Here is a 26082-nt window from a genome sequence, read left to right as displayed (position 1 = left end):
AACAAGGATAGACGTGGTACCTATTGTCTCTGTCAAACACTCTCACACCATCTAAACTTTCTTTAGCAATTGAGACAATGTTAATTAATAAATCAATAAAAGTAAGAGTACAATAATGAAAACATTTATTAAAGTAGGCCGAGCTAAATTACTATTTACAAAACAAGCATTGAAGCATGTAACACCGAGTATCGACTTGTACATTTCTGATCGCGACCGGTTTTCTAAAAATTTTCATTTTCAAGCATCAACAATGTAAGGCTTAAAAACAAGCCTACTTGATTGAACATCGCTGCCTGTGAACAGATCTAAGCTCAATATATCATTCTTCCGCTCCGTCTCACAAGTCCGTATTTCCTGTGAAGAGAAAATAATATTTGTCAGCTAGCGATCAAGCTTCTGCCAGGGTATCACAGTTAGTGGAGACGATCGAAATATTGGGTAAGTGATAAGTGGAGTCTGGGAAGGAAGAGTAGCTCCCTCCAATGTTTCAGCTCTCCTGCTTTAGACCGTCTCCAAAGAAGGAGAGTCTGGTACAGACTACTCAACGCGACTTTCTTTCTTTGCGCCAAAAGGTCATAGGTAGGATCAATGCCGACCGTTTTTCAAACTAATGACCTGAGAGATTCGTTTAGCGTTCTGATTTGCCATAACACTGGATAAACTCACAGCTAAGCTGAACACTTAAAAAAGCAGGTCAGAAAGAAGAGTGACATTATCATGACAATCTCAATAGAGAATATTGTATACACTGCATTGTGATTTGCTTGTCATGCAGATTTCAGATTAAATCTTTGTTAGCTCGCTGCCACAACACACGAATTGAGAACAGCCAAATTATTCTAAATTACTACTCTGCTCGTATTCGATATATCAGTTCCCATAGAAACCTTTTTCCAAGCGCTCACTCAACACCATTATCATCACCATCATCATCGTCGTCATCATCATCCTCCTTCTCCTGCTCATCATCATCAACATCACCATAGTTATCGTCATCTTCATCATCGTCGTCACCACAGTTATCGTCAAATTCATCATCATCATCATCATCATCATCACCTGGCTCTTTTCTGAACCTTATTCCTTTTTCTTTCAGCTCAACTGTTGTAAGAAGTCGTTGGATGTCCTCCTTCCCCCCTAAAGATTCCCACACCTATCACAAGAAAAAAAGGAAAAAGGCAACAATATCAACCACAGCACCAATTATATTTGTAACAATCAACTTCCATTTTCAAGCCATGGCTAGATGAGGGGTTTGAAGCCTCCTCATCTGTATCTTACATATTTTTCCTAATAGTTTCACAGACAAAAAATGCATGGATATCAATTGAATGCAGTTCCTTTAGTACAAGTACAATACGATTCTTGGACATAGTAATTATTGTGTAATTATAAGAGAATATAACAGTTTCTAGTCTTATATGAGAACGATTCTTCGCAGTAAAGCACTATTTGAGCAATAGTGAAAATCAGACCTGAAAAAAATTTCAGGCCTGTACGGGATTCGAACCACTGACCTCTGCGATACTAGTGCAGCGCTCTACCAATTGAGCTAACAAGCCAACTGGGAGCAGGCCATCAAATTAATTCGATATAAACCCGTAGATGATAAATCAAACAACAACAAACAGATGAAACATATGTGTGAACTGCGGTTATGAGACGTATATGAGAACGATTCTTCGCAGTAAAGCACTATTTGAGCAATAGTGAAAATCAGACCTGAAAAAAAAATTTCAGGCCTGTACGGGATTCGAACCACTGACCTCTGCGATACTAGTGCAGCGCTCTACCAATTGAGCTAACAAGCCAACTGGGAGCAGGCCATCAAATTAATTCGATATAAACCCGTAGATGATAAATCAAACAACAACAAACATATGAAACATATATGTGAACTGCGGTTATGAGACGTATATGAGAACGATTCTTCGCAGTAAAGCACTATTTGAGCAATAGTGAAAATCAGACCTGAAAAAAAAACAATTTTCACTATTGCTCAAATAGTGCTTTACTGCGAAGAATCGTTCTCATATACGTCTCATAACCGCAGTTCACACATATGTTTCATATGTTTGTTGTTGTTTGATTTATCATCTACGGGTTTATATCGAATTAATTTGATGGCCTGCTCCCAGTTGGCTTGTTAGCTCAATTGGTAGAGCGCTGCACTAGTATCGCAGAGGTCAGTGGTTCGAATCCCGTACAGGCCTGAAATTTTTTTTTTCAGGTCTGATTTTCACTATTGCTCAAATAGTGCTTTACTGCGAAGAATCGTTCTCATATACGTCTCATAACCGCAGTTCACACATATGTTTCATATGTTTGTTGTAGTTTCTAGTCTCTTGGTGGTTACTGTAAGGAAAGCGTGCCGAAACAATTAAAGGATTTCGACGAGAACTTGAGTCGGGAAATTGCAGCCAAAGCCGAAAGAAAGCAAAAGAAGATAAAACTTGGGGTACTGATGATACACCTTTATTTATTTCTAGTAGATTTAAAATCAGGAATATCAAATTGTGGATAGGGAAAGAAAATGGAAAATAGGGAATGGGAACCTAAACGGGAATTTTTTTGATGTTCTACAGCAAAATAAAGGAACGGAAAATCTATGGAATAACAGCATCCCTTTCTTGTGTTTTTGTCAAAAAACATGGCTGGACTATTTAGTTTTAAGGAAGAGAATATGATTTTATTTTTACATGCGGTAGAAAATTGTCGTCTGCTGGACAAAGCCTATATTGATTTGAATTTTCATTGTTTCTCTAGGAAAAATATATACGAAGGTTTACAACAAGAAAATCGCAAGCGTTATAAGTAACATTTTGATCCGGTGTCAGTATCTGACAAACTTCATGGCTCAGCTCTCTTCGTTTCATTCCAATGTAATTTTGTGATCTGCCAAAATAAATTCACCATTCCCTAATTTCTTTGTTATGAGAATATTACCTCATAAAAACCTTATCACTTACAATTACCTTAAAATGTATATTTAGTTAATTCATACAAGCAAGAACAGATCCTATTTTAGTTTTTTTTAACAGAAATTCATTCTGAGCGACTGAGACATTTGATAATGTTTGCACAAAGTGGGAAGAACCAGAGTAAAAGCTTTTATGTTCTTCATCATGACTCTCTTATGGCTGTCTGACCTGAACTTTTTCCTGTTTGGTAAATGGATGGAAATGCTGCAAGCCAAACAGGAGGAGGAAACAAAGAGACTCCGTGGACAGATGGAATCTGAAGCAACGGTGGAGAATAGATGGAGAACGTGGTAAAGGCGAGAATGATACAAGCTGAAAAACAAAGACGAAATTTCACGCAAGAGAACCAAACACTCAACCAACGACTCGCACAAATGCAGAAATCTAATGAAGGCATGGAGAAGACAGTGGAGAGCTTGAGACAACAGCAAGTTAAAAAGCCGGGATTCTCTGATAGAGCGCTGCAAATGTTACCAGTCTTGGGCGGGTTCGCTAGCACCATATCAGAGTGTAGTGTGATGTAAGGCTTCTAAAGATATTCCTTATCAAGAACATTGGTTCCATTTTCAAGTAGTTGCGTCATATCCGTTTCTATATTAATGTAAACTGCAAAGAATTAATCACCTTAGCTTAGTCAGTATATAATTTTTTTTTTTTTTATGTCAATGGACATGTTCTTGATTCCAAAGATAAACTGAAAATTGCCGTTGTGTTGTCCATAATACCAATTTGAAAAAAGACCCGAGTTGTTTCTTTGAATTATTAACTAGTTCACGCAAACAAAATTCCCATCCGGAGAAACTTAGCCCGAAACCCAACAGGCTATTGTAGATTCTGTGTTCAAGGGATGTGATAAATGTTTGGGATATTCTTTAGTGGGGCAAGAACGAAAAAAAAGGGGGAAAAAGGTCGAGAGGTAAGAGACTGCGTACAATCTTTTGACTGTCTCTCTCTTTTTTTGGCTTTTTTGTTTGTTTCTTCGCTTCAAAGCTTGATAAAATTAATACCACAGCAGTAAAGAGGAGAGGATGCTAAGGTGATCATGACTCTTAGTGCCACCTAATCGAATTGTTCAGCGTAGGAAAATTAAGGGGAGGACGGGAAGCTTGTGGAATGAAATAACACAGAGTTGTTTACGGGCAAAAAACAAAGCAATAAACAAATAACAAAACATCAAAAGCAACATTAAAAAGGTCGGTCAGTTGGTCGAACGCAAAAGACGTATATATCCCACAGTTCAGGCCATCAGATTCTGCTAGAAATTAAAGGGTAATGACGCAAATATAAAACCACGAAAATTAACCAGCTTTTCTTCACACCCTAAGGGTACCCATGTCGAGCAATAGTCTCTTGAGTTCAAAATCCGGACACTAATATTATTCAGCGCGAAATGCATTCAGCTGTAAAATAATTTCAATAAATAATTTCAATAAATGTGCTCTCGGATCGGAGCAACAAGGATAGAGGTCGTATCCATTGTCTTTATCAAACACTCTCATATCAGGTGAACCTTCTTCAGCAATTAAGACAAAGTTCTTTCATAAATCAACAAAAGTAAGGGTACAATAGCGAAAACATTTATTAAAACAAGCCAAGCTAAATTGCTATTTACAAAAACAAGTATTTAAGCCTGTAACACTGCGTATCGACTTCAACTTTTCTGATCACGAACGATTTTTCAACAGTTTTCAGTTTCAAGCATCAGCAATGTAAGGAATAAAAAGAAGCCTACTTGACTGTACAACGCTGCCTGTGAACTGATCTAAGCAACAACAAAAAATATTCTTCCGCTCCTTTTTCTCAAAGTCTGCCGCTTATCTTGTGAAGAAAAAATCATTTTTGTCAGTTGGCGATAAAGCTTGTGTCAGGGTATCAGTTATTAAAGTAGATCGAAATATTGGGAGAGTGAAAAATGGGGTCTGGGAAAGAAGGGGCAGCTCCCTTCAATGTTTCAGCTCTCTCCGTTTAGACCATCTCCAAAAAGGGAGAGTCTAGTACAGACTACTCAACTTTCTCTACTCAACTTTCTTTCTTTGCGCCAAAAGGTCATATGTAGGATCAATGCCGATCATTTTTCAAACTATTGACCTTCGAGATTCTTTTTGTGTTCTGATTGGCCAGAACACTAAATAAACTCGTAGCTAAGTTGAACAGTTAAAAAGCCAATCAGACCGAAGAGTGATCAAATTACATTATATTGACAATCTCAATAGAGAGCATTGTATACACTGTATTCTGAATTGCTTCTCACGAAGATTTCATTTTAATTCTTTGTTACCTCGCTGCCACAACACACAACTTAAGAACAGGCAAGTTATTCTAAATTACTACTCTGCTCCTTACTCGCTAAATAAGTTGCCATAGAAACCTCTTATCCCGAGCGCTCATTCAACATGATTAACATCACCATCATCGCAATCATTATCTTCCTCCTCCTGCTCATCATCATCACCACCATAGTTATCGTCATAGTCATCATCCTCATCGTCGTCATCCTCCTCCTTTTTCATCATCTTCAAAGTCATCGTCATCATCATGATCATCTGAATCTTATTCCTTCTTTTCTCAGCTCAGCTGTTGTAAGAAGTCGTATGGTGAAACTCTCCCCCGAATATTCCACCTCCTATCACAAGAAAAAAAAGTAATAATATCAACCACGGCACTGATTATGTGTAACACTCAACTTGCACTTCACACAAGTTGATATATTTAAAGCGCCTTGCTTTCCGCCACGATTATTAGAGTATCACGTTTCCTTTGCTATGGCTAGAAGAATCTGTTTCAGTAACTATGTGTAACATTCAACTTACATTTTTGCACACAAGCTCATTATTTGACGCATTTAAATGTATTTGTCCAAAATGCGAGCAGTAAACATTCACTTTTGAATTCAAATCGCTACAAGTGACCAAAACTATATCTAACAACAGGGGAAATGTTCTCAGATAATCCTTGGCGATTTAAAAAGGGGCGATGGTTTACAAATAAACACAAGAATAAAGTAAAATACTGTATATTTTTTAAAGGAAAGAAAACTGTCTGATATCTTCTGAATTGTTTCATTTCCGCATATAAAGTATTGGCTAATTTATTCCATACCCGAGGGTAAATCAATAATTGTATACTATTCCAACCTTTGACGCCTACACGTAATGGGTTTTTTACTCCAGATCATTTCCCCACAAACAAGTCTGTTACATAACTGAAAGTAAGACAGTTCTAAATATTTCTTTCTTATGATCCGGTGTTCTCGCTGTAACGTTTTTTTTAACTAACCCAGAAGCGAATAGTTTTCCTTTCGATGTACCCGTACTATTCTGACAAAACTGCATGTTTGAATAAAATGCGAGACACTCAAATAATAATGATAGAAAAAAACCAATTAAAAACAACTTAAAGGTTCACACTTGTGCTTAATTCGCTTAACCGACGCCTCCTAACCTATCCTCCTATTATTTCATACTGCAGAAGTTTCTGGTTTGCTTAGTTTTGTGATTAGAAGAATAAAAAAGGCCTACACTTTACAGGAAAGACAAAACAGTAACGAATGAAGGTAGGTAGATCTTATTTCGGTGATGGCAATACGACTCACCCATCAAAAAGTTGTTTATGCTCAGCGATGGCACAGAAACATGGGAAGCTACGTAAAATGTACGCAGAACCAACTCCAAATGAAGTTAAAATATATATATATATATATGATGGCATACAAAGCTTTGCTTTCATGTCCAAATTGAGCACTCTATCTAGGATGAGTCATTGCCGTTGCAATTGCGCATGCTCGCTGGTTTACTCTAGTTTGAGCACTCTGGCATGGCTTAGACGATACCACAAAGGTTGGGTCGTTTGGGGTGACCGTCGCGGTTCTCCCCCATCCTAGCATTAGCACTGCACTGATGAGGCCCAGAAGGCCGAAACAGTACTGTCTGCAGTTAGTTATATATATATATATATATATATATATATATATATATATTTTAGGATTTATGCCAGACCAAGCAGAGACAAATACATACGGTAGTAAGTTAAACAACTTCATTATCAACAACGTTGTTCTTTAGTTTTTCTTCCAAAATGAGCTTTCGTGACGCGGGAAACCGATGGCATTGCGATCACCTGACACTGTTACAAAACATGAGCAGTGAAGCCAAAGAAAAAAGAATCCAAGTGATAGATGAGAATGTTAAGGCTATTCCTCAACACCGGCAGTTTTTGTTGTAATCCGCTCCGTTCAGTTCCTCATTTTTTGTATGCCATGTAGACCACAATCCTTCAGTAGTAATTTTACCCGCTATCCTTTTCGCACGTGGAGAAGCGATTTTAGGTACGTAAAACTTTTCCTTTTCTCTTGTTTACCGCCCTTCATCATGTGGTTTTTACGGCTGCCTGAGTCTCGTAATCTTTGATGAAAGGGCGACCGGATCGTTCTGTAAATATTGGTATTCTTCGCCGTCATTAAACTCGTTGGTCGAAGCGTTATTCTGTTATTTTTCGACATCTTCGCCGCTTTATTTCTGCGACCCGGACAGATTTTAAGGAAACCATCCAACAGCGAGTAAATGATAATTTAGTCGTACAGTGCCAAGTTTGACTAGTGGTCGCGAGTGGCGTCTTTTTAAATGATTTGTTTTGCTTTTTGTTTGTTTTCAGTGGGGCACTCACAGTGCTTGACGCACAGCAAAGCTTCGATAATACTATAGAACTTTTAGCTAAAAAAGATGTTAATGTATAGTAGACCTCCAAAATGCTTTTTATCCTTGAATAGTTTGATAAATTTATACGCTGAGAGATACTGTGAAGGCGCTTTATTTTGTTTACGACGTGACAATTTTTCTAAAATTTTGTATATCAGGATGGAAACAACAAGCCGAAGCGTTTGTCAGAGGTGACCCATCTAAAACGCTTTTTCTCAATATTTTTCCTCCTTTTTTCCACCTTCCCTTTTTGCAATACGAGTTAAAAGTTGCTTCTCTTCCCCCTCTTAAAAAAAGAAACTGAGAAAATATTACCCGTCGAATTTCGTGCACGCCTGTCTTCTTTCCTCCCGTAACATGTTGTTCCTTATTCCGTGCTTGTGAGGGTTTACCCTTATATTTTGGTTTAAGACACTTTAAAGGTTTTGGAGCATGAGTTTTAGATTTTAGTTTTTCCTATAATCCGTACAAACCTTAAAGAAGTCAAGATATGACAATAGAATCAACATGACTTTCGCTTTTTAAAAGATGCATTTCAATTTTAAAAAGGAAAAAGTCCATTTTGTTTTTTTACTTATATTTTTAATGGGTTAATGCTTCCTGAAAGCAAAAGCGAATAAATGCCAGCACAGATTATGCGGAACAACTTCATCAAATTCAAAGCATGTACGAGTTGAACAATTCTTTCTTGCAAATGATCAAACCCAAATAAAAGCATCCCACAGTAACAACAGAAGCCGAACACTTTCAAAAATTCAAATTCAGCAGAGGAGTTTGGTCAGAGAAAAATTCTCACAATTCGTCTTTTTTTCTCTCTCTTATGTAAGGCGTAACTACACAAGCAAAGCAGGGACCAATCGAATGAACTCCCAAAGTTTTTTTAAGTCATTGTGTATTCGAGAAATATCACGTAATTTCGGAATCACTTATTTTCATCTCCACCTTTCTTTTTCTTCAAATCATCCTCAAACAAGCAACGCATGAGCCATAAAAGTACTTAACACGGGCTGGTTATGGTCTCCATCCACAATACTGGCTCCTGACGTCACAAAATAGAAAACGAAAATTCTGAAAACAGTGACTGTTCCTAAACACTTCGTTCTTTCCCATGAAAAATAATCTGATTAATTGAGTCCAAAGGAACTTACTGGAAACAGTATCGACTGCTGTGCTAAAGAGCATCTAAATAAAAATCAGATACAACTGCGTGAAACAACAAAAAGACACTTACATGGTAATCGGTGTACACATGAATGTTTCTCTCATTTCCTGTTGTACACAACTCTTCACACTCTGTCCTTGTCATCTGAACACCTTTCTTTAGGTACAGGCAACTCAGCATTGGAACACTGCTGAGATATTGGACCAGATCTCTGACCCCTCGGCCAAGTGGATTGGACTCTAGAACAAGATACTCCAGCTCTGGTACATACTCTAGTGCGCGAGCCAGTGCTGATGCTTCATCTTCACCCATATTTGTATTCGACAGGTTCAGCTTAGTCAGATTGGGCACATTGTTCAGGCTCTTGGCCAGTTCAATAATCCCGTGACCCAGTGCATTGTGTCCTATATTCAGCTCTTCTAAATTGTTCAAGTACTCTGGTACATAATTAAGTGCACGGGTCAGTTCTGATGCTTCATCTTCACCCAAATCTGTATTCGACAGCACCAACTCAGTCAGATTGGGTACATTGTTCAGGCTCTTGATTAGTTCGATAATCCCGTGACCTAGTGCGTTGTCTGCTATATTCAGTGTTTGTAACTTAGTTAAGTACTGTAATGAGCCAGCTAATGCCACACATTCCTTTTCTCCCATTTGTACGTCCTTTAAACGTAATATAGTCAACTGTGGCACGTGATGAAGATTCTCAGCCAAATGACTCACACCACTGTGTAAAGGGTTGTTTGTCAAGTCGAGCTCACACAAATTTGGAGAATGGTGCAATGACTCAGCAATAAAAGAAGCACACTTTGCTGTTATATCGATTCGATAAAGTATTAAGCGGTAGAGATTGTCAGTAAAATTAATTCTGTTAATTGTGCTCTCAATCAATTGACCTTCAAAGACAGTTTTCCCCCTCTCACCGGCTATTTTGATTTCTCGAGGAAGTGTTAGTGAACGCAAAACGTTCCTACACAGAAGAACATCCTCAACTGTTTTAACCCAAATGTCAACCTTTCTCGCCAGTGACAAACAATGGTTCTCAGTCAAAGGCAGGGCAATGTTGTTGTTTTCATTATTTACCAAATTATCCACAGGTGGCTTAGAAGAGCAAACCGGCGCTGATAACAGTTCAGGAAGCAATCTGGAACGAAAAACCCTAGTTATTATTTCAATCAGAAAGAAATAGTTTCTTCCCTCGGACTTTTTGAGGAAAGAGTCCGCGTTGATTAAATCCACGTACTTTTCTACAACTTTATTTTCTCCAGAGGACGTTAAAACGACCGCGTGCGAGTCAGAAATTATGGACAGAAGATCATGGGGAAAATCATCAAACCTCCACCAGTCCAAAAAAAATAAATAGTTTGGAAAACTGCTGATGGATTTGAAGAAGTGTTCTGCGGCAGCAGCAGAATAGTGTCTTTCCTCAAGTATCACAACACGGTTAACACATGAGAGAAATGCAGAATACACGGCTGTTCTGTCTGAGGCTGGACACAAAAACAAACAATCGACACAGAGTAGAATAAAGTCGTATTGTTCTTCAGACAAATCATCGACAGAAGGCGTCTTAGTAAACTTGTAATTTGTGAGACCTTCTTTCTCACCGACATAATGTAGATGATGAAAAACAAGCCCGGCAGCTCCTGATGACAACTCACATACGAATTTTAGAACCTCAGCCATCTTCCTTGATTTCTCAAACGTATCCATTCTTGACAAGTAGGTGACAGTTTTATTCTTCTTCACTGTCAGTTCTTCAACGATGAAACGAGCGGCGAGAAACTCCTGGACGGACTTATGAAGAAAATAGACGATCCTCTCACGGTTCAAAGCGGAAAGTTTGCAAACTTGAAAAAAACCGACAGCAATTAGCTTCTCGAACAGATCACCATGCGCAAATTTGCTGAAGTTAAAATGAAGACGGTCCTCCAAAAGAGCATCATATGCAGGTTTTCCTATTTTGTAAAGTTCCTCTCGATATTCATCTACGCTTTTACCTGGTGCGACGATGACTGACTCTTTTGTAGCCATGTGATCCAAGAGAGTCTGAATAAATTCTACGTAAATGTACGCACGAGATGTGGGTAGCTGATGCTTTTTCTCTCTCCAGAGCAGACATAACATCAACAACAGAAGCGGTATTTCTGCCATCTTTTCGAGGTTCTGCTTCTCCAGGTAGTAAAGTAACCCTTCCACGTCCTCCTCATCATCAAGAATCTTTCTTGCAAACTGTTGCTTTTGTTCCCTGGTATCGAGCCCGTTGATTTCAAACTGAGCATGACTTGGCATTCTTAGCTCATCTTCATTCACTGGTCGCGTTGTGATCATTACACAACAGTCTCTCAGTTGACTGCCTCTCCAAATCTGGTGAACTGGGGATGACTTTCCACCGCTGTACTCGTCATATCCATCCAATATGAGCAGCACTTTCTCCTGGTTTTGACGGACATATTCATACAAGTTATTGAATGCTTTTGGGTCATCAGCAGACAACAGTTCGGCGGTTTTCAAGATAGTACAGAGGTCCGGAATATCACAAACGTCTCGCAACTTGATTAACAGTAGAAGAGAAAACTTTCTGAGGACTTTCTTTTTGCCATTTACCCAATCCATAGCGAGTTTTTGAGTGAAGGTAGACTTTCCTATTCCAGGTCTTCCATACACAAGAATTCGTCTACGGTTGGGATGATCTTCGTCACCTTCAAATACTTGGCTGCAATCTTCAAGCCTTGTTTTCGTAATCCTGTGAGGTTGTCTGTTGTCTTGTAAGAGTGTTAACTGTACGTAGATTTTGTTAATGTGTACCGTGTTGTCAGGGTCCCACGGAGTTATTTTTACCTGACACATGGTGCTGCTGTAAAACTCTCGCAGCTGATTCTGGCACCATTCCAGAAATTGCGTTACAGTAGAATCTGTGGACAGGAAGAAAACCCTGCTCAAACATTGCTATATCTCACATTGAAGGAAACATAATCATTACTGGATTAGGGTCTTTCCTTAATTTGGAGTATTTATTTCTTCCCCAACTGCAATTTGTAACTTTGGTAAAGCTATCCTTCAATTCTTGGGTAAAAGCTAAAAAATATATATTGTTATTCATCAAATCAGCTGGTTTTTTCTTTTGATCTCGTAACTACTGTGGTTGGCGTGTTTTCTGGGGTGCAGTTTCCGATCTCATAAAGGCGAGAAGTGCGGGCTCATTTCATGAACATCGGATGGAAATGGAGCCTATGGTTTGTTCCACTATACGAAAAAAAATGTTTCGCGGAATTTGCTCTCCGCACACGCTGGTTCAGCAAACGAGGACTGTATACTCTCTTTTAAGTTGGCTTTTATTCTTCAGCTCACAACATTCACGTTCCGCCCTACGATCTAACTATTTTAGGATCACAAATGCCACTTTTACTGGCTACAGATATCCACATCCAGATACGTAGGTCCGGTGTGGTCGGATAGGGCTTAGTTCTCTATTTATTTCCTAATCGGTTGATCCCACTAAATCCTGTTGCATGGGTCTGTTAGACAAATCTTATTATCGTTAATCTTAACACGCGGTTTCAGTAGCAATTATCTAGTTAATTACATCATTCTTTGTCGATCGTTCTACGCATTCTTTGTCAATATTTCCGGTTACATTCTACCGGTCTCTATTAGAGGTAAAGAACCAATAACTCACTCAGTGCGCCGCTAATCATGTGAAATATAACAAAACAAGCAAAATCCTAATAATGGGTGTTAACGTTCTATAACAAAATGTATATATAAAACAAATAAGACGAATGCTGCTTTGATCTGTGAACAGGGAAGTTATTCAATGAACAACTTTCTCTTCAGAAAATCATTAAGAAAAACTTTAATCTTATAGTAAATATGTAACGCTTCGGATCCTCTAGTATGAAAGTCTCAAGCGGACTGAATGAAGAAGTAATAAATTGAGGTCCTAAGTGACAAATACCTTCACACTTCGAGCGCTTTATGCCGTGATCCACTGACTCGTTTAATGACTTCCTTTTTCCACCTTCGAAAAATACGAAAAGTGATTAAACGCGAGAGACATCAAGTCGGTAAAACACATCACCAAACAGATCCAATTATCATAAGGCAATTAGGAACTGGTAAAGGAAATCGCATCTGCAGTTTGTATTTCTGTGGAAATAAGAAAACCCTGAACATGGGAAATGTTTGCAAAATGTTTTAAATTATTTTCCAAAGGAAAAAAAAAAACAATCAAAAAAAGGTGAGAGAAGGCTAAACTGCAAACAGCATCAATAATTATTTTCAGTTCAGAGGAAGATGTTGTTCCTCTTGTTATTAGTCCCACGAGCGAAATTGAGACCCAGACCTTCGCTTTCTGCGTTCCAAGGCTCCTCCACTGAGCAAAAGAGAACCCTATGACGAGTTTCATTTTAATAAGTATAGCAAAAACATTTTCTCGATGCACCCTTTTAATTATAAAAACACACCATTCAAATGTCAGCGGATCCATTACAGGGGAAATAATTTGTTTTTTAAAATATATACCGGCTGTCTTAGCGGACGAGGCATTTTGGAAGGACTGGGCACTAGAACAGGATGTCTCAACAGGAACTCTTTTACTCAATGTTAGATCTTCTCCATCAGTTGAAATATCTTCAAGAAAAAAAAAAAACAGACCGCAGTTAAAGTTGCCTCATGACCACAGCATGCCTCTACATTTAGTTTTAAAACCGTCTCCGTTTATGAACACTGTATCCTAAACTTGCTTACAAAGTTTTTTTCCAAATCATTGTGAGTGAAGAATTAAAATTATTGAAAATCTACGTGAGGAATTTAACACCTCGGTACCTCGGCCCAAAAACTCAACATATGACTACACGCCTGAGGAGCGTCACTTTCTGGAAATAAGCTCATAAACCAGGACAGTGGCTCAAGTGGTTTAATTACAAGGCCTTCTTGTCGTTCAATTAGCAATAAGCCCACAAGAAGCACTTCCTGATGGTTTTTGCACTCTGCGTTTCCATTCCGATCACTTTCTTCATTCTTGGGGTACAGCAGATTATATCATGGCATCTCATAGGAAAAATACATGCCTCTATCAAGAATCATTTACCTTTACAGCTAATTAACAGAGCTTATTAGCCAATAATTTAGAAATATATACTGTAATGTTTCATCGCCATTTTCTCCATAATTTCTATTTCACTCAATTTTCAATTTCAGGCCTAATTTATTGCACATGCGTGTTTCAAAATGGAGAGAATTCAACAACAAATGAATATCAAATCTACCATTTTTTTTTATTTATAAAGGTGATAAGACTGAGTGGAGTCCAATTCGGTCTGTAATCATAACAGTTATGTAAGAATATCAGACGGCCACTGAAGCGGAAGTTTGATTTGTTTATCACGAGTTTGATAACAGACACAATTAGACGACACAAAGTCAGTCCCGTTACCAATTAATAAAACTATGGCAAAATTCAAGAAAGAAACTAAAGATCGGTTTTACGTTTTCATAAAAAAAAAAATAATAACTGAGTTAATTCCGCAAAATGCCGTGACAAAAGCGTGGGCACATGAAGCGTTCTGTTCACTTACACAGGCATGACGTGTTAACTGTCCCTTCAACTGTCCTATTACAACTGTCCAATTACAAGCATGCTCGGTACACAGTCCTATCAATACTCAAATCGGGCAGGCACATTTAGAGAATTTTGTTATAGTTTTGATTATACTTGTAATAGAAATGTCAATTAACATTAATATTACTGAGCCTTAGAACGGAAAAACACATTGTCGGGTGTGATATCATCGATAATCTATACCCTCCCATCTGTGGATGAAAACAGAAATGCATGATTGGGGGCAGGGCATTTAAAGCAGAAATATCAAGCCCAGTGCAATCCCCATAGAACTATGTTCGTTTGAGGCAAAGTAGCGCATGTGGAAATTTTCGTTACAATTCTGCTCCAAAAATCGTTCTTCGTGATTAGCATATAATCAAAAGAAGTCATCTATCATATTTCTAATTCAGTTTAGTGGAATTTTTTGGTAATGCAGTTCCAGTACATTCATATAAAACAAATCTAAACAGCAAAAAAGACCTAGTGACAGTATGCAAACATACTGTAAACCTCAAACAAACATTAAAGCTGATCTGTTTACCTTTGTAATGTGGCCAATCTTCAAAAATACTGCAGTCGTTTACAATGCTGATAACAACCGAAGCTGCCATTACACTTGCAAATGTTTTCCAGTTTTCTTCTGCTTCAGTTCCATCTGGATAACCTGAAATACCCTTGATGACAACCCACTCCATTTTAAGATCATGTGCTGCACTGTAAACTCCTGAAAAATTAAATAACAAGCTAGCTTGTATGCAAAAAACAACAAATATTATCCAACATACACGCAAACTTGCATAGAGTAAAGATACCTGCGGAAAAAAATACAACAATTCTAAAATGTTTCCTGATTTTTCAGCAAAAGCATGGTCAGATCACATACCAATTTTTCGCTTGACAATCCCTTTCCCCCTACCCTTCCACACCAACAACTTTAACCTTGCCACATCGTCACCTTTGGTATCACAGATTTGTAAGGAACTAGCGAGAAATTGCTGTAATTACATGTAAACATGTATGTAGTCAAGCATAAAAAAACAAAGGGGAGGAGTTACGTCTCTATTTTACATAAGCTGTGGAATAGCCCCCCTCTGGCACACAATTTTCTCTAGGTCTGGTCTCATACCGTTAAGCCAAAAAGAAACTTTATTCTAACTCCCTCTACAGGTGTACACGTACATGGATACTACTCAGTTCATCAGCAGCCATCTGTAATCCTGGGTAGAGACACACTGTGAGAGTAAAGTGTCCCACCCAAGTCTACAGGTGTACAACACAATGACATAAGCTGGAACTTGCCTCCAGACCTCTTAATCTAAGATCCAGTATACTAAGAATCAAACCAGAGTATCTCTAATCACCAACAAGAAAAATACCCCACCATGAAAACTGTTATGATAAAATTAGTGTCAATTCTGTGTCTCAGGATATAAATCTATCTACGTCTCTTGCAAAGGATTTTTCTGTTACCCTAAGGAATACAGACGTCTTACCCTCTCCTTCAGTTTCAATTGCAATTGCTCCAGGAAAGGACTTCACAAGCTCATGCGATCGCCACTCTGCTTGTACAAGCTCAGGGCCACTCAAAACCTCACCATAGTGGACTTCAACTTTCCTTTCTTTTGGATTTTCTAGGGGTGCATTCCAACCATAACCTGCATATTTGATGAGTTCAGCAATGTCTCTACTGACAGGAGTTGTGACCCCACAAAATTCCGTGCAATCCTTTGTAGCCTTCTGATAGGAATATGTTGTGAGCTTTTCTGAAAGAACCACATCCCCCAGCTTTGTTGTTTCCTGATTCATACCACTACAGTGGCCCACAGAAAAGACAGCTTTTGGTCTCAGCTGAGTGACAGCATTTTTCACAACAGTCAAAGAACCACCAGGAGCTTTAGAACCCTCTGAGCATCTCATCAAAGCAACTTTCAGTTTAACATCTTGATCTTCACCAATGCTGCCAAAGTATACATGACCAAGCCCTTTATAATAGCTTCTGAATGGATCAACCATGTAATAGTAGCAACTTAAGAACTCACAGTCCTTCACTGTTAACAACAGAATGTCAATTGGGAGTTGAACATCCTTCCAACGTTTATAATTCTGGGTCAGTTCATTTATCTCTGGAAGATCAATATTGATCTTTGGTGGGTCACCATTAGTGTTCTTTGAACTACTCTCTTCAGTTCTCTCAGTTTCTGACATAATTTCCAATCAGATTCTGAAAAAAGAAAAATTGAATTATGCAAAATATCAACTGGCAAGGTAATTTACCATATTTAAGCCTGATAACATGAGATGGGAAGAAACTGAGAACCAGCACCAAATTTCTAGTGGTTCATAATGCTCTTTAAGTTCCCTTTTATACAGAAAAATGTGTGGAGAATTGAAGCTCCTAAAAATCAAGAGAGAGCTGCTGTTAAACTCAGTATTCAATGAAAATGGATTGTTTATTGAAGCAGTTCTATCAGAATGCAGTGAGCTGTATTCACTGGACTTGAGTGTATAGTTTACAAATTGAGTGGAGGAAGGGCGCAACTCAAGAACCGGATGCAGTGAGTACTGCATGATGATTTAAATAAGACAGTTGCCAAAATGGAAAAGAAAGATCATAGAACCAAAATTGACAAGCCAACTGACTGGGTGAGTGATGCAGTGCAATGAAAGTAAGAAATTGTCATGGCAAGATATGTGTGTGGCTTGCTAGACCCTGATGGGAACTGAACAAATGACTTGTGTCAAAGTACAAAAACTAATCTCACATTGAGACATAGTGAGCATACAAGCATTTACAGTTAATGACATTAGAGATGGGTACCTGCAAGTGAAACTTGATGAAGACCTAAGTAATCTATACAATGTTACACATTTCATTTTGCAGATATAAGTGGCTCAAATTGCCTTCTGAAATATCCAGTGCACCAGAACTCAATTAAAGGCATTTTGATGGAAACATCAAAAGAACTGGAGGGAATGACTCCAAAGCTGACAGCTTGTAAAAAAAGCATTAATGAAGAGGGTTTTGTAAAATAATGACAGAAAAAAATTGCAATACTGTATATGAATACCTTGAATACTGCAGACAAATTTTGACCTCTGAGGGTATAGTCCCTTTACTGGCTACCAGATCTGGCTAAAGTCAAGGCTATAACCCAGTTGCCATTAGGCCACATAGCAAAACTTGACCCAGGTAGTTTCTTCTCATGTCACAATCTCCAAGGAAACTAATGAAAACAAAGAATTCAACCCACTGATCTCACTTTTAAAGTCCAAGAAGAAACCTTTTGCAAAAGGAAAAAGATCATTTCTGAGCCACCACTGTCCCACTATGTATATGAAGAAGAAAAGTGACTCTTAGCTGAGTGCAGTTTTACTTCAAGCTGGTAAACCTGTGGCTTGACAGAGTTGGACAATGACTCAGACAGAGAGGAGATACTCACAGATAGAGAATGACTGCCTTGTATTAGTGCTTGGCTGCATAAGCTTCAACCTCTAGCTGAGTATCTCTTGCATGGATAAGGAAAAATCACTGCCATTACAGATAAAAAGCATAGTTTAGAGATAATTGCACCCAAGAGCATTATTCATGCACCCACTCATGAAGTATATCACTTTAGTGGATCACATTAATTTTACAGGAATGGGACTCAAATGTTGATGAGTGATCCCCTGTCAAGATATCAAACCAAAAATAGGGAGAAGTATGATTATGAAGTCTTCCTGTTCGAAGAAAGAAGAAATGCTCATGGGAGAGACTGTTGTTAGAGATTCAAATAGTTTTCATTATCATTAGCCAGAGCAAATGCTTAGGATGCTGATCACATGAACTTGTCAGTTAATAATAATAATAATAATAATAATAATAATAATAATAATAATACAGTTCTTAAAAACGTATTATACATAAGTCTCAATGCTTTTACATAAGATTTAAGTAATTACAAAAATAAGATAAAAATTAACTATACACTAAAAGCGATTTTAAAAAGGTGAGTCTTGAGCCTGGTTTTAAAGGAATCTAAGGTTTCAGAATATCTTATAAAATCAGGAAGTTTGTTTCAAAGCATGAGGGATGCACACGCAAAGGATCTGTTGCCATGGGTAGAGGTTCCAGATCTTGGGACAGACAGATTGATGGACCTTGAGGAATGGAGGGAGCGGACAGGTGTATAGTGAGTTAACAGATTTGCCAAGTAATCAGGAGCCAGACCATAAAGGGCATTATAGGTATGGAGAAGCAGATTGAAAATAACACCATGTTCTATAGGGAGCCAGTGCAGATTGATGTGGACTGGAGAAATATGTTCAGATTTTTTTGCTCACCTAATAAGTAAGGCGGCAGAGTTTGGTAGTCTTTGAAGTTTCTGTATTTCAGAAGAACTAGGGCAAGCTGTAGAACAGGCCATTGCAGTAATCCAGTTTTGAGGAAATAAAGGCATGAACAACCCTTTCGGTGTCTTTCTGAGACAAAAATTTCCTGATTTTATTAAGTTCCTGTAAAGATATTGAGCCAGAGCTGCATATAATTATTGTTGATGTGGGTGCAAAGAGTGAGGGAAGAGCCAAGAATGATACTGAGATCTCTTGCTTCGTTTACTGGTTCGATAGTAGCAGTGCTGACTCTGAGGTGACATGAAATGCTGTCACTGGGTGTGAAGCGAGAGTAGAAGTGAATGACTTCAGTCTTGGTTGGGTTGCATTTAAGACTGTTCTGCATGTTCCAACATAGAACATCATCAATGCAAAGTTCAAGCTGTTCTAAGGCAACACAACGATTGCTCCGCTTTATTATGATGTAGAGCTGAGAGTCATCAGCCTACATCATCGCAGTTCTGTGAACCAATGGATGGGCCAAGGCTAAGAGACATTCCATTCTAAAGTAATGCTCATAATTTTTAGCCTTACACAGAGATAAACTATGTAGCTGTCAAAGATGAATTAGCATGTAGTATACAAGGGAGTTAAACCAGAGTTCTTATACCTTGACAGTTCTGTGCTCACAGATGCACTAAAGATTCCCTCTACTAGTTTGGAAAAAGAGGGATAAATTTGACAAGAAAGTGTTACAGTATCTTGACCATTGATTCACCATTACATGAAATACCTCATTAGCATCTGTACTAGAGGCAAATCAAAACCAAAGCAACCTTGATAAACCATGCAAAGTCAACCTACCACAAAGAAGATGGCAAATAGTATCTGTTCAAAGGAAAGAAAGATTTCATTTAATTATTGTAGACAATCTGACCAAGTATTACAGTAACCATTAATTTTGGAAAAAAGTGAGCTGCTGAGACACCAGTCCAGCACATGAGGAAGATATTTGCTAGGCATGGAATTCCAAAAAAATGATTTCAGACAATGGACCCCAATACACCATTAAAGAATTTAAACCATTCAAAGCTAACTAGAACTTTCATGATCATAATAAATCCTCCTGCATGCCTGCACCACTCTAAAGGTAATGGTACTACAGGGGCTGTGATAAAGTAAGCAAAAGAGATTGTATAGATGAGCCAGCACCCAAGGATGGATATATTGGAACACAAGAATACTCAGCCTATTGGGTCAGCTTCATCAAATGAAAAGCCAAAACCCAAAACAACAATTACACTTCCCCTTGCTGAGCCTGTGCAGTTACTAATAAAAACAAAAAATTAGTTTTGATCTCAAGCATTGTTAGAGCTTCAATAAAGAAGATGCAGTGCATGGGCCAAATGATATCATGCATAATAGGGAGGATCAAAGCTGCTGCTGTCTCTCTTTTACAAGATTACACTAATAAACCTCAACCAACTTCAAGTCAGGTCAAAGGAAGCCATGTGCATGATCAAAAGAGAAAGTAACAAGTCATATAAAATCAAGGCAGATGGGATGAGTGCTGAAGAAATCAGGAAGACCTTTGCAAAACAACAGAACTGCAAATGCCTTGGGAGTGAATTTAGAGTCCATGTAGAAGATTCCCATGGAACCAGCAAAGAAGTTGAATAGCAGCTAGCTGAAGCCCACCAGTAATAAAGCAGAGCCTTAGCTAGTGAAGAATGTGGCAAAGTCAACAGAACAGGAACAAAATCTGACACAAAGAAAGTGATGGGCAATAACTTCTACAAAGTTGGCAACAAAAATGCCTGCCAACTCCTAGATACATGACACTTTGTGATGTCTAAATAGAACTTTCAATATCATTTTTTTTAGTAATTAATTTTGGATTTGTTTTTAAATGTAAATAATTGTCTTTGCACCAAGTTGTGTCATTGTTTACCTTATCATACATGTACTAGTCTTGTAAATACTTATTTCTAGAACTGTAGCATGTAATCATATGGAATGTTCTACACTCATCCGTTACCTGTCAGACAGGTGTGCGTATATTATTCCTATAGATACTGCCTAAGAGGAGCTCAAATCAAGTAGTTGTGTTATCACTTGATAAGGTGCCAATAAAGCTGTGTTTTGGGCTGTGAGCAATGTACTACTGCATGTTAATAATTACATGTTAAAACATTTTGGGAATGAGTTACAGGCAGATTTGAATTGGGTCGACTCATTCATTACATGTACAGGTCATGCAGATTGATGTCGATAGATTAACACTCACCTTTCAAGTTGCTTCTACGGTGAGATGATAACAGCAGTTGTAATTAACTCCCAGGTACTTGTTTTTTCTGAATTGAATTGATAAAACCATCCACCAGATAAACCAATACCCAGTAGATTGTGTGGCTGATTGTGTTCACACCAATCTACTGGGTATAGTGATTAATCTGGTGGACAGCAATGAAATTCAACCAGCTGTGGCAAAAGTAACTGTTTCGTCTGTGCACCTAGGTGTCATAAAGCCTGTAGCTGTTGGATTATGGTACTCAAATGGAACTCAGAATATTCTGGAACTTAGCTGTAAGGAGGCAAAACACATACATGTATGGATCAACATATCAATCTGAAGTGACTACAGTACACATAACTGCACACACAATTGAAAAACAAAATGGTTTTAATTAAGCCCTTCATCTGACAGGAGTGTTAAGTGTACTTGAATTTTAGATGCAAAATCAAAAATAGGTTTTATGTTGCGAACTGGAAATAGTGAGCAAGACAAAAACTCCACAATCAATAGAAAATATAACTTTAAAAAATTAACATGTTGATGTGGATGTTCAAAACTTACTTAGTATTCACAGCAATGTCTATACAGGATTGTCTCAAAGTCTGGGTGTTTTTCAATGGATCTCTGTTTATAAAAGTTCATTACAACAAAAAATGATTGCCATTAGATGTGTATATATCAAATCCACCCACCTACATACACTGTATAACTATGAAATATAAATAAAAGAAATAATTCTATAAAGATAAAATGGACAAATACAGTATAAAGGAACAGGTTCAAGTTTGCAACCAACAAAGTCACACTGTGACTTATAATTTTTTTTTGTTTTTATAATTACAACCTTCTTCAATCATTTTTACAACAACATTTAATTAACTATCTAACTGTTAATGACTAGTTTTAACTAAATAATGGTTAGCTCACAAAGCTTTAGATTAAATACAAATGCAAGAAGTAAAATATTTTTCAACAATCACATGTTTACATGCATAATTACTAAAATATAATTATAATAAACAACAAATTGCGGGAGATCCATTTTAAAAACACAATTCCCAGCCCACACCATTTTGTTGGCTGGTATAACATCATGTTGGTTTACAGCAAAGTGTCAGGGTCTTAAAAACTTTTTTGCATTGCAAGTAAAGAGAACACTTTTTTAATCACTGAGATTTACAGGCAACCAAATTATTGCTTCATATGGCAACTCAATCACAGTTGTTTAATTGACACTTGGCACCTAAGTAAAAATGAATTCTACACCAACAATGAAATAAAAACAGAACTAGGTGAGCATTTCAAAGTAGCTCAGATTAGTAACAAGAAGCTTGTAGGGATTGGAAAGGACACTGTTCTTTACCATAGTCTCAAGTCCACAAGTAAAATTTAAATTTATCCCAGGGGTAAGTTAAAATAGAACAAACATCTCACAGCGGTTAGAGGGTGAGAGACATTAAATGATTCAATAATCATTAAAAATTAATGCTCTCTTCCATTTGATGTAGAGCAAAGTGAAGAGGAGAAATTTTAACAAATATTGGGCAAAGCAAAGCTGTTTGTAGTGAAGCCATTGCTCAGCTCAGAGTACAACAGTAAACTGGAGCTACAATATGTAGAAGACTCAATGACCATTTTAAGATTCAACCGAGTGCTCTACAGTGTCAGAGCAACTATACTTTAAAAAGCAACTACAGCAGCAAAAGGTAAAAATAAGAATATAGCACTTTTAATTAATTGTCAACAATATCAAAATTAACTTGAAAAAAAAGACGATTTATTCCAAAACCGCTGGGATATAGGAAGCTCAGGGAAAAGTCATGATCGCAAATGCATATGTCACATTAAAAAATCCTCTGAAAGCATTCACGATATTCCAGAATTATCTTGGCTTTAGCCCTTCAGTTCACTGGAATAAAGTCTAATTCTCCAGGCCGAGATGTTTTTCAATGTGGTAATTTAAGTTTTAATATTTGCAAACTGTTGTTGATAACCATATCTAATACATTTATTTAAATTGATGTCTTGAATGCACGCAGTTATACCGATGAAATCGAAAGTCATCTATTTTTCAAGAAATAGTCTCAAGCAAATGAAATAAAACAAATAGACAACCAAACAACAATGAGATACTGTGAAAACAAATAATTCATAGGTGCAGTTCCCTTTAGGCAACTTTCACATTCATGACAAAGCAATGCAAAGATTGCTAATCTAAAATGAGCATATTTATGATACAGCTGTTGGAAATGCCAATCTCTAAAGCTCACCTAAGCAGCCATAAAACTGTGCCATATTACTCGCACATACATGAGTATGAAACCTTGGACATCCAGTAAAATAATCTAACAAATGCATGCTCGCTTAAGTTAGCAGACAACAACCTTACTTCCGTTTCCTCTCTACTCGACGACTGCAAATGTTGGTGTTTAATGAAACTGAGCTACAGCTGCTGTACAACTTCGACTTGGTGAGATGTACTTTACATAAAGAACTGTTTTACAAGTTCAGAGCCGAGATGAAAGAAGGAAACACAAGATTCTTTAGCTGAAACTTCACTCCACCGGACTGTTGATTTCACAAGGAAACTGCCTGCTTCCACTCAAGCAAGTCAGTCACGTGATAAGATAATCTTTACCGCAAGCCGGAAGTGTTAATGTTCTAAAAATATGTCTCATTGTTACTTGTGGTAGTAATTGTTTTGCTATAAATTCCACAGATGACCCTTTAAGTCATAAAAAGAAAGAGAAATATTCAGTGAAATACTGATGTTTTAGCTTTCCGTGACTCTCTGAGTACATGTTGAACATTGCGTGACAAATTATATGTACAGTACCTAGGCACGGCAAGACATAAAATTACTTCTAAGCTCTTCAGTTAGGAAACTAGTGCAATTTTGAACAACATTTTCCATTTCAGACCAGAGATAGAGTTCATCTCCGTCACCTGTTGCAGTATCTCAGAATACCAATCAGTTATTCCACAAAACATGCGCTAACGTCTACATCACATCGGATAAAACACATCAAGTTGGGCGAACTGAAAGCAAGAGAACGGGAATCAGGCGCTACACCCTTTTGTCTGAACATAGGTCCGGTTAAAGTTCAACGGAAGCAATAAAGAAAATACTGTATCCCTTTGATAATAAGTTAAGACAACAAGAAGCCGTGTGCGATTTAGTATAAAAGTTTGTTTGTTTCTTTTTGTAAACGCTTCCAACGTAAATGGGAGAAGAGCTCCAAAGAAGGAAGAATATTTCTCATTATTCATTCACAATTCAGTTGTATCTTACAAGAAATCAATCAATTACTTTTCATAAAAACCTCAGCTGGCCGCTCTGGCAGTCAGATACTCAATATCCTAGAAAAAATTTCTACAAACACTTCAAAAGTTGCCGCCACGACGCGCTACGGCTACAAATGATTTGCACTTGTGGGACCTTGCAGTCGTGCAGCCTTAAAGGGGAAAGCCCTATACTTACAATGAAGCCCATCTTACTCACCAAAGCACAGCTTATCCCACGCTCGATATGCGAATACATGCAACCCGCAATCTCGTAACACAACAGGACTCGTATGAGATTGCATTAAGTGAATGAATGAATGAAAAACTTTATTTAAGTGTCTATGTTTTTAGCTATAAGCTAATGGGGGACACTAAAAAATTTAAAAGTCACTTACATTTACATATGTAGATGATAGTTATTTACAGTAGACAATTAAAAAGATTATAAAGGTATTTAGTTAAGTTTTAAATTTCAACGAGAGTTGAAAGGTCGACTTTTCTTATGTTCTTCTTGAACGAATTTAGAGTTTCTATCGTTCTTAGGTGTCTTGGTAACTTCGACCAGATGAGAGGTCCCATATATTTAATAGAATTCCTACCAAATCTTACAGTTTCGAATCTTGGCAGTTCAAAGTCAGTGTTCCGTTAATTATATTGAGTGTTCTTTATATTAAATAAGTCAGAAATATTCTCAGGTACGAGACTGTGCTTGACTTTAAACATCAAAGTGGCAATGTCATGTAGGCGCCGATTGTTCAACGTCGGTAGTTTGGCGCGACTTAGCAGTTCTTGATAGGACGCTGATCTAGTTTTGTACACCGCCCTAAGTGCTCGCTCCTGAATCCGCTCAAGCTTTCTCCGATCCGATGCATTACAAAAGTGCCATACTAAATGACAGTAGGTTAGATGGGGCAGAATTGAGGACCTGTAAAGTAATAGTTTAGCATTACAGGATATCAAGTTGCGTAGCCGCACTAGGACCCCTACTTTTTGACTGGCCTTAGAGCATAGATCACTGATATGACTAGTAAAACTCAATTTTTCATCTATTTGAACTCCTAAAAGCCGTATTTTCCCCATTCTCTTAATCGTATGACCATCAACAGAAAAATTTTGATTATCGTTGTCTTTGTCAACATTTCTCGGGTTGATCGTTAATAGCTGGAACTTTTCTGGGTTGGTTGAGAGATAGTTGTTCTTGTACCAGGATAGAGCTTTCTCTCCATGTATCTTGATACTTAGCGCGACAACGTCATGCTTCTTCCCCGTGACATACATCAGATGGTCGTCGGCGTACATGCTCAAATTAGCATTATTTATATGAAATGACATATCATTTTGGAACAAATTCCACAGAAGGGGGCCAAAGGACGAGCCTTGCGGGCAGCCAAGCACCATCCTTTTCCAGTCACTTGTCACTCCTTTTATTTTCAATCAATTGAGCCTATTGTCAAAGTATGATCTAAGAAGGTTGAGAGAATTTTGTCTCATGCCATTGGCCTCGAGTTTCTTTACGATTAGAGAATGGCTAAGTTTCAACAACAATTTATCTTGCCTCGTTCTTACGCGCATCCATGTGGGTGTGTCTTTCTTAGTTCGCGTGCGCATATGCGTGTCCTTTTTTTTTTTTTTCTGACCTTGTTATGGCCATTTAAGCCGTTTTTATTCTCTTTTTTTTTTCCTTTACGTATATTCTAAATGAGGGAATTAATAACCAACCAAAAAATTTGGTAAAAATACGACTG

General features: G+C 37.7%; 2 protein-coding genes across 7 annotated transcripts in view; both read right to left on the bottom strand.

Moving 5' to 3' along the window:
- LOC148735895 (NLR family CARD domain-containing protein 4-like) overlaps positions 1-26082 on the bottom strand; it is a 105966-nt gene that overhangs the window by 31758 nt on the left and 48126 nt on the right. The gene's annotated exons all lie outside the window — the stretch shown is intronic.
- Positions 109-21741, bottom strand: LOC148735901 (NLR family CARD domain-containing protein 4-like). Of its 6 annotated transcripts, none has more exons than XM_088753236.1 (11): positions 21614-21741; positions 21044-21340; positions 17886-17974; positions 17514-17669; positions 15939-16666; positions 14987-15169; positions 13365-13472; positions 12799-12861; positions 8910-11755; positions 891-1156; positions 109-357 (listed from the first exon to the last, which is right to left on the bottom strand). In XM_088753236.1, exons 5-10 carry the CDS (start codon positions 16648-16650, stop codon positions 905-907), a joined length of 4164 nt encoding a protein of 1387 aa, XP_088609362.1. In that variant the 5' UTR covers positions 16651-16666; positions 17514-17669; positions 17886-17974; positions 21044-21340; positions 21614-21741; the 3' UTR covers positions 109-357; positions 891-904. The 6 variants fall into 6 exon arrangements, with proteins under 6 accessions (XP_088609362.1, XP_088609364.1, XP_088609363.1 ...); XM_088753238.1 differs by having other exon boundaries at positions 1063-1156; XM_088753239.1 differs by lacking the exons at positions 109-357; positions 891-1156 and adding an exon at positions 4540-5607 and having other exon boundaries at positions 21614-21739.

Source organism: Stylophora pistillata, chromosome 3, assembly GCF_964205215.1.
Source record: "Stylophora pistillata chromosome 3, jaStyPist1.2, whole genome shotgun sequence".
NCBI lineage: Eukaryota > Metazoa > Cnidaria > Anthozoa > Scleractinia > Pocilloporidae > Stylophora > Stylophora pistillata.
Note: the sequence above shows the minus strand (reverse complement) of the source record. Positions and strands in the feature narration are given on the sequence as shown.